The sequence below is a fragment of the Rhipicephalus microplus genome, chromosome X, assembly GCF_043290135.1.
Source record: "Rhipicephalus microplus isolate Deutch F79 chromosome X, USDA_Rmic, whole genome shotgun sequence".
Taxonomy (NCBI): Eukaryota; Metazoa; Arthropoda; class Arachnida; order Ixodida; family Ixodidae; genus Rhipicephalus; species Rhipicephalus microplus.
Window position 1 is genome coordinate 319,017,572 of NC_134710.1, and position 9,685 is coordinate 319,027,256.

The following is a 9,685-nucleotide window of genomic DNA, read 5'->3' on the forward strand; positions in this document are numbered from 1 at the left end:
TTGCTTAGAATGTTTCACAACCTGTAAGCGCAATGAACTCTATTTATTGCAGAGGCGCAGGCATAATTTTTTTTTTTTCAGGCTGTAGGGGCACCACTTTGATCTGAAGAGTGTGCCGGAGAGACAAGTGTGGTCACAATAGCCGAAACATTTTCTCTCTCTCTTTTTTTTTTTTTTTTTTTTTTTTTTTTGAAGGGTAGGCGAAGAACGGCACAGGCCCGGTGTGCCACATGCAGACCGCACCACTCAGTTATTGCAGGCCAAGAAATAATCATACATTTCTTTAGTATTAGCGTGGCCTTTATCTATAACTAAGTAGTACTCATTCAGCCCTCATCTAGCTGCTTTACCTTAAGTCCGCGTATTTGGAAACGAATTTCCCGCTGTTTCGCATGCACAGATAGCAGACGACGCTTCTTCGCCAATCCCAAAGATACAGCAGCGCCACCGCTGCGGGATATGCGAAATGCGGCCGCTCCTCACCCCTGCGACCGCGCGCGCTTACCCAACTGACAGTACCTAAAAACGTTGGTCTAAATGTAACGCTCAAAGTTTGATAATGAATATATCGAACAATGTATTTTTTAATTTCCAATCAAGTAAGTATGTCATAAATTAGGACGCGCTTCAACTTCTCCGTGTGAATTGGCAGATCTCACGTATAGTGGGAATCGATGATATGCGAAGCACGAATGAGGAAGGTTGATATGTCACTTTGAAATCAGCACAGTGTTACGAAGCGGACATAAATTATACCGTACATGACTTCCATGCCATGATTATCATGATCAAGGAGGTTATACTAAATCTGTTTTAGTATAACCTCCTTGGTCATGATTTACCTTCTTCGTCTATTCACGTCACGTGATACCAAATTTGGTACATGTGGAGCTAGCGAAATGGCAGCGGGTGCGCTATGAGCGTAGCATGTAGTCATGTTTCACATGGCACAGATATCATGATTATCATGTTTGGACGTGCCATTTACCTTCGTCGTCTATTCACGTCACGTAGTACCGAATTCGGTATATGCGAAGCTAGGGAAACGACCGCGATATCATGCGCGTGGCGTGTTGTCTCATGTTCTGACATGACACGCATGTCATGGTTTCTACGTTAAGGTCTGTCACTTGTGTTCGCCATGCAGACATGCCATACTATACCAGTTTTGCAACATGTCATGTTAATGAAACCATCGCAAGAGCAGCAAGACCATGAAATGTAAATCATGACATACATGTCATGATTTTCATGTTTTGGCTAGTCACTTATGTTCGCCATACAGTCATTTTATGCCATACCGATTTTGGTATCGATACCATCATCGAAACGACCAGGAGAGCGAAAAGTCGTAGGTGGCTCGATATAGATAGATAGATAGATAGATAGATCGATAGATAGATAGATAGATAGATAGATAGATAGATAGATAGATAGATAGATAGATAGATAGATAGATAGATAGATAGATAGATAACCTCAAAGTCGCCGACGTTTGCTAAGAAATGCTTCGCATTCATACATGTGTTGTCGTAGCCATGAATGCTTTACAGGAAATATGAATACCCTAGCCAGTAAAAGTGGCCATGGCAGTTTGCATCTAGAGCTGGGAGTGCATACCGCGTTATCCGCGCGCGAACAGAGTCGACGCGCTGTAAATGCCGGGATTGCGGTGACCACATTGGTCGCCATAGCAACGGTTCATAAAACAGTTTTCTGTCTTGGAGCTGTGTTAGTTGCGCCGTCCCGGCGATAGATATCCGGTGCTGTCGCCGGACCAATGGGCGTGCGCCGCTGTAACTTAACTCTATCTGGCAGAACGCGCCTTGCAAGCGAACCGAGATGTTATTCCCTAAACATAACGCTCTTCGTAAAACGGGGGGGGGGGGGGCATAGTCGTGTTCGAAAATTTATTGGCCTGGTTCTAACCCTTGCAGAACGCTGCTTAAAGGGGTACTGCACAAAAAATTTGGCCTTGCGTTTTTCTGCTGATATGCGTGTCTGTAGGCCTGTTAGTCCTGACACGATACATGGTTTGCTGCAGCATGCTGTAGATAATTGATTACAGGCCCCTCATCATCGATCAGTTTCGGTTTGGGAGAGTTCCAAAAACGGGGTGCAACTGTCACCACCTTCCGTGTGCAACTCTTCACCACGTCAGCACACACAACTGTGACGCACTTCCGCACGATTCACATCAAGAATTGCTTTCGAATAGGAAACGGTACTTGAATGTTGCCAAACACAAAACTTTCTAAGCGTGCGCCATGGCCACGCACTCGCAACCAGCCGCTGAGAAATACATACTTCGGGGACTGACGCGGCAAAAGAAAAATGGAGGCTATGACGTCATCATAACTTGTTTTGTTGACCGCAGCGTAGTGACGTGAGGGAAGTAGGGGGTCACCGCTGGGTCACCTCTATGTTGTCTATAGCGCTATGGAGTCGTTCGTTCACGCACACTTCAAAATTAATTTGAAATACCTTCCAAGCTATATTCGCTGTTGTTATCTTGCAGATGATATATGCATGTTAACGAGAATCGACCCCGCAGGCTATCTCAACCCCGAAATTTTGTGTCAGTACCCCTCTAAACAACCTTCGCCGCAGTACACCAACGTCTTGCCAAAAAGCGTAATATGATTTGGAAGGGGCTGTTAGCAGTATACTCATGGGACAGCGAATTTCGTTCAATTACTCATGCATGTATGCTACCGCATAATTGTGAGTACTGGTATGATCGGTGACGTCTGAAAGTTTCTGGCAATGATTTGGAGCAGTGTATGACACATTAGTCGCATCCCCCTCCCCCCCCCCCCAAAAAAAAAATTTTTTTTTCTGGGCCACCCTTACTTAGTATTACGAATCCCTTGAATTTCAAGGTGGCCAGCTAGGCAGCTTTACATTTTAATTCACGGATTCACTCAAAGTATTTGACATACGCCGCAAGTGCTAATGTGGAATTTATCACTGTTTGCTCATTGGGGTAGTTCTAAAAAAACTGGCAGATCCAACGCGGGAATCGATGATATGCGAAGCACGAATGAGGAAGGTTGATATGTCACTTCAAAATCAGCATAACGTTAGCAGGTGGGCGTAAATTATGTCGTACGTCACTTCCATGCCATGATTATCATGTTTGGATATGTCATTTACCTTCGTCATCTATTCAGGTCACGTGATACCAAAGTTAGTATCACGTTGCGTGATATGTGGAGTATGGAAAACGGCCAAGAGAACACGATGAGCGTAGCATGTAGTCATGTTTTACATCACACGCATGTCATGATTATCATGTTTTGACGTGTCATTTACCTTCGTCGTCTATTAACGTCATGCGATACCAAATTTGGTATATGTGGAGCTAGCGAAATGGCCGCGAGCGTGCTATGAGCCTAGCATGAAATCATGTTTGACATGACACGCATATCATGATATCATGTTTATCATGAATACCGTGTTATTCACCTTCGTTGTCTATACAAGTCACGTGATACCAAATTTGGCATATGTGGAGCTAGTTAAACGGCCACGAGTGCATTATGAGCGTAGCAGGTAGTCATGTTATACATGGCACGCATGTCATGATTAACATGTTTGGATGTGTCGATCTTCGATGTGCATTCACATCATCATCATCAGCCTGACTACGTCCACTGCAGGACAAAGGCCTCTCCCATGTACCGCCAGTCAACTCGTTCCTGTGCTTGCTGCTGCCAATTTATACCCGCAAACTTCTTAATCTCATCTGCCCACCTAACCTTTTATCTCCCTTTAACGCGCTTGCCTTCTCTAAGAATCTAGTTACTCCTTGACCAGTGGTTATCCTGTCTACGTGCTACATGCCCGGCCCATCTTCATTTCCTCTTCTTGATTTCAACCATGATATCCTTAACCCCTGTTTGTTATCTAATCCACTCTGCTCTCTTCTTGTCTCTTATGGTTACACCTACCATTTTTCTTTCCATTGCTCGCTGCGTTGTCCTCAATTTAAGCTGAGCCCTCTTTGTAAGTCTCCAGGTTTCTGCTCCGTTCAACATCATATAAATCATGCAGAGTAAACATGAGCACGTTGTTTCGATAGCGACTTTGATCGTATCTATCTATCTATCTATCTATCTATCTATCTATCTATCTATCTATCTAGCCGCCTACAACCTTTAGCTCTCCTGGCCATCCCGATAATGGTATCGATGTCAAAATGGGTATGGCATAACATGATTGTATCACACGCATAAGTGATTAGTCATAACATGAAAATCGTGACAAGTATGTCATGAATGTCGTGATTTACATTTCTTGGCCTTGCTGCTCTTGCAGTGGTTCAGTTCACATCACATATCGCAAAACTGGTATGAAATGGCATGGCTGTATATGATGATGACTGGCTTGAACATACTATTTTTTTTTTGTAAATGTAAGCCCTCTTTGCTACAAATGTGGTCTTTCGTGATGAATATCAGATGTTTTATTCCCCGTAACCTGCTCGAAATTCTATTTCGGCTGTTGCACCCCTAGTGGGCATTTGAAGCATGTTATTCGTTTCCGCAAATTGCGCCACATCTACCGCCCGCCACTACAACCGTGTGTAGCGGCCACCTTTGTCTGTCAGCGCAATATGATAGAACGAAGTTGAAAAAAAAAATTGCGGGCATGTGCTTATGGGCATACTTGTCCTCACCTTTTTAGCCTCTTAATTCAGTCGTGTGGGAAAGATACACATAAAAAAAACTACCGTTCGCGCCCGATATAGTTAGACATTTGGCTGGCTATACAACTGTTCGGTGTGGTTATGTTAAGAAACGATGGCGATAGTATTTAAGGTGACCGCATGTGTGTGTGTGTGTGTGTGTGTGTGTGTGTGTGTGTGTGTGTGTGTGTGTGTGTGTGTGTGTGTGTGTGTGTGTGTGTGTGTGTGTGTGTGTTAACTCTTTTTTTTTTGCGCAGACGAAATGGACAAAACAGATAGTGATGCGGCAGCGACTCCGGCGCACGATTATCCCGCTGACGAACTCGATGAACTCGACGACCTGTTGGCTCGCCATGAAAGTTTCAGGGGATGCTTCTCTAGTAGTCTGGTCGACCATCGCATGCCCTGCACGGCCTCCGATGACACATGGTGCCAGATTGTGGCCGTAATTCCCCAGTGGAACGAGTTCCTCGGTTGGCTTGAGCTGGAGCTGCATAAGTTGCCCGGAGAGGGGAGACATATGGGACTCGTGCAGGTCTGCAACATTTGTCATGTGCGGCCCGAAAAAAACCAAATACTTCAGGCCGCCGCCATCCTCTACTGGCTCCTGAAAACGCATCGCTGCGTGGCGTCCATCCAGATTCCAGACTACAATGGCGATCTGGTAATGACCTATTGGAGCAACGTCGTCATTGGCCGTGTGCTAAGCGGAAATGACTCCGTGAAATCTTTGACCTTTGCTGAGCTTTTCCCGCTGACAAGCGAACGCCTTTGCGAAGTTTTCCCGTCGATGAAGCGCCTGGAAGAACTGCATTGTGGTGCATTATCTCAAGATGCCTCGTGTACACACATGGTTTTGGAGCTTCTCCGTGGGTCTCAGACGTTAACCGTGCTCGATTTCATAGTACCATACATTGACGAGACGCACAGGTGTCGCCTGCTAAGCGCACTCGTGGTCAACTCCATGCTGCGAGATTTGACGCTATGTGCCACTGCAATAGTTGCACTGCCTCAGTCGTTCATAGACTTTCTGAGTAGCACGGTCGCACTGAAATACTTGAAAGTGTACGGAATCCTCAGAGCCGCTAAGCGCAAGGCCATGAAAGTGATTTTTCAAGGCATGCTCAAGAATGAAACAGTCAGCAGTCTGGAAGCACACGAGCTCAGTTTGGATAGTGAAAGCGTCAATTTGGGAGCCAAAATGCTGGTGCAGAGCAAAGTGTTGCGAGCCTTAAGTCTGTGGCGTTGCTTGTGCATTCTTGATCATTCTATCGCCGAACGGCCCAGCAACATAGATTTTACTAAAACCGCCTCCTGGCTAGAGGCCATCTTGAACAATGGCACGCTAGAAAATTTCACGTTGAGCTTGAACGTGTGGACAAGTGAGTGTTGGGGACAATTCTTTCGTGTTTTGTCGCGACATGGCAGCCTAAAGATGGCAACTCTCGTCACGGACGACAACGACCGCGATCGCCTGGCCGACATCGCGAACAAGCTTGGCGAAATTGGTTGTGAGGAGAAAGTCACCTTCGTAGACTATTATACCGGCGATAGCATCTCGCTAGCAGACTGCAAGAATTACTCCGAACTGTGCGCATATGTGAGCGCCACAGAGAATTGTAGGGCGTTGCCAGTTTATCAACAGCTCTCCACATTTCCCCCGTTGACATGTCTGAGCCTAGGAATGGAAGAGTGGGGAAAGGAGTTGTGCTGGCTTCTCGTTGACTTCGTATCGGCGACGTGCACGCTCCAGACGCTCGAATTGGAGCTCAGAGGGAGGAGCTTTCGGACCGAATCGCACGACTGGTGGCCAGGTCTGTCGCAGTCTCTGCTGCGCAACGGAAGCATCATTGATCTGGGCCTCGAAGTTCTCGTGAGAAACCACAATGAAGGCGTTGAATGTCTAGGCAAAGCTGTAGCACAAAGCAAGACGGTCAGAACGCTCCGTTTGGGTTGGCGGTTCGCATCCAAATGCGACAGCTTTCTTCAAGGCGTGCTGTCTGTCGTCGAGAACTACGCGTTGTGCCACGTTGAGTGGGACTGGGAGGTTCCTTTCTCGCAGAGTGGAGCCCACCTGCTGAATGCCGTGGTTGACGTCGCACATCGGAACTCTGGCTACGTGGCACGTGCCGCCCAATTCCTGGACTGCAGACGTTGTGACACGTGAGTACTCAGTGGCACGCAATGATTTCGGCCATCTTAAGGATATAGTTGGGAAATCGCGTTAGTGTCAGATGACAGGAGTCACGCCCTACAGTCTGTGATTACCGATACTTTTCTTCCGCTGAAGTACAATTTTTTCTTGGTCGTGCTTTATAGAATCGCAGTCGCATCTGGCCAGCAACGTTGCAAGGGTTTCCTGCATTCATAATCACGTCGTAATCGAAATTGTAGGTGAATAAAATCAATTCGAATGAATGTATAATAATGCATTGAGGACATCACGCGAATCAAACGTGCATAATTGTCAAATGAAATTTTAGATTACATTATATATCCAGCTGCAGTGAAGGTTAATAGACTTTAATTTTAATTATAAACTGTTGGTGGTCTACTCGGCTGCGGACCCGCTGGTCTAGGGATCGAATCCCGACCGCGTCGGCTGCATTTTCAATGGAGGCGGAAATGATGTAGGCCCGTGTGCTCAGATTTGGGGCATGTTAAAGAACAGCAAGGTGGTCGAAATTTCCGGACCACTACGGCGTCTCATAATCATACGGAGGTTTTGGGACGTTAAATCCCACATATCAATCAATCAACCTGTTGGTGGTGAGCTCACGGCAGGTGTAACACCTAAAAATGTGACATGTTTAATGCCCCGTGACAGCATAGACATTCGCTTGGGCCTTAGCGCTGGTATGTTATGCGGGTGTAGATAATTCGATGCAATCGATACAGCCAGCATTTTCCCGCATGTCTGAAATGTATTTCGTTTCATTTCACAACAGGCCCTGTGCTGCCGCTTTGGACCGAGTGCACCGGCACCCAGCCCTCATGGCAGAGCTGGCCAAAGTATTGTCCCTCTCCGAAGCCGACGCCGCAATCGCCGTGCGACGGCGATTTCGAAGCATCGAAGGCATGCACGAGTTCATGCGACTGGCCGGTGTCGTCAAGGCACGGGTCACGTGTGAGCCACGTGACGACGGCCGCACTCGGCTGGACGCCCTAGGCGAGCAATGCTGGGCCCACGTGAGACGGTACTTGCAGCTCGACGACGTGGTGTGGCACTGATCGTCCTCGATGAATGCGATGTAGCCGTGTTCGATTCTCAAGTGAGGCCGCAACGTGGAAGACCTGGTGCGGCTATACATGAGCGCGAAAAGTTTACGCTAATAAAGTTTAATGTTTCAGAAACAAAAGTTAACCGGTGTTCTCTTCACAATGATTTCTCGCTTGTCATCGGCAGGATAACTATTGGTAGGGTGTGCAATCATAGGCGTGTGGGAGAGGAGGAGGGGGGTTCCCCGCTAATAATCCTTGAGGTGGGGGCGCCAAATGTTCCCTATACTGTACTCTGTCAGATCTGCCCCGTAATTTGCAAACATAAGGCTTATGATAGCCCAGGTTTTCGGCGTTAATGGCGGATGAAGGTCTCTCATGTGCAGTGGTGGGAAACCTGCGCCAATTGGAAATTACTGCTCCACACTTCAAGGTGGTTTTAGAACCGAGAGTAATGTTGACAGCACTAATCGTGAGCGGATATTACGCGATGTTCGCCATCTTGTGCACTGCTCCATTTGCGTAGAGTTGGCTGCTGCAAAAGTGCGGGATCGGCTGATCAATTATTCCGACTTTCACGCGATTTTGGCGGTGCCTTTTCTGGTAAGCAGCGAACGAATGGGATGTGGCGACTACCGAAAGGTGCACCGGTATGACTTATCACCGACTTTGCACCGCTTCAAGCCTAGTGCACGCTTTTAATAGCTGGCGACTATGAGCGCTGCCGCCTCAGTCGTTGTTGCTGGACGTTGTGCACGGCTTTGCAGAAACGAAAGCAACTCGTTGCTGCGAGTGTTGTGGATCACGGGCACCGAGACAGTAGCACACGCCTTGATGAGGCGACAGCCCAAATGCGTCCGCTACCAGGACCGCTAGAGCATCGCTTTCAGAAATCTCGCGTCAGCGCCGCATCTGTGCACGGTCTGTCGAAGTGCGCGCATGCGGCACGGTGTGCACGCAATTAGCCAGTAGACGATGGGCTACCTGCGACCGCTTCTCGGTGTTTTCGCCAAGTAGTACAACGCGGACAGCCGTTCATGCCCGTTTCGCACTCCACAGTAGTTTCGAAATGCTCCTTGATGTCGCCACCGCGCGCGATCGGTGCGAGAGGGCAATCATTTCTAAAAATTGGTGAACAGAAATGACGGTGAGCACCTCAGGCAACATTTTCTATGGCATTTCTTCATTCTTTAGCGGCGGTGGCGAGAATTGGTATTTGGTGGCCTACTACGATTGGTGCAGCCACGTTCTAGGCGTGTGACGAGGTTTATGGGAGCGACGACCGCGAGCACGCTGATCGGAGGTAGAAGATCGCGAGTGCGCTTGAGGCACGCGGCGACTGGACGCTGCGGTCAGACAGAGAACTTTATTGAGGTCCTGAGGAACACTACCTGGTAGACCAGCGGGCCTCTCTCACGTCGGAACGGCTAGGCCGAGTCTCACCCTTGGTCCCTCGGGACAGCCCAGAGTTGATGTTCTGAGCTCCATTCGGTCATGTGCCGGGAATCGCGTGATGAGGGGCATCGGCCGTACCATGCTGAATGCGCCGGTTCTCGTCGCGGAAAAATTCGCTCGCGGCGTCGTGGACGGCACGTGACGTGAGGGGCGGATTAGAGGAGCGGGATTCGAGTTCCTGGCAGTTCAGATGGCAGTGCAGCCAGAGCTGAACTCATGCAGCACAAGTTCAGCGAGCGCACGCGTAACGCGACACTAGCTCCACATTGAAACGAACGCCGAAGTGCAGGTAGTGCCGTGCTTCTCGCATGTTCTTCGCCG

General features: G+C 48.1%; 1 protein-coding gene across 1 annotated transcript; it reads left to right on the forward strand.

Moving 5' to 3' along the window:
- Positions 1–200: 200 nt before the first annotated feature.
- Positions 201–8,049, forward strand: LOC119162097 (uncharacterized). The gene is made up of 3 exons (XM_037414575.2): positions 201–599; positions 4,948–6,853; positions 7,639–8,049. The coding sequence occupies exons 1-3, from the start codon at positions 560–562 to the stop codon at positions 7,919–7,921; spliced, it is 2,229 nt and encodes a 742-aa protein (XP_037270472.2). The 5' UTR covers positions 201–559; the 3' UTR covers positions 7,922–8,049.
- Positions 8,050–9,685: the final 1,636 nt, after the last annotated feature.

Coding starts and splice junctions, on each gene's coding strand:
- LOC119162097 (XM_037414575.2), top strand. CDS start 560: ATGAATATATCGAACAATGTATTTTTTAATTTCCAATCAA. Junction 600..4,947: donor ATTTTTTAATTTCCAATCAA/GTAAGTATGTCA, acceptor TTTTTTGCGCAG/ACGAAATGGACAAAACAGAT. Junction 6,854..7,638: donor GACTGCAGACGTTGTGACAC/GTGAGTACTCAG, acceptor ATTTCACAACAG/GCCCTGTGCTGCCGCTTTGG.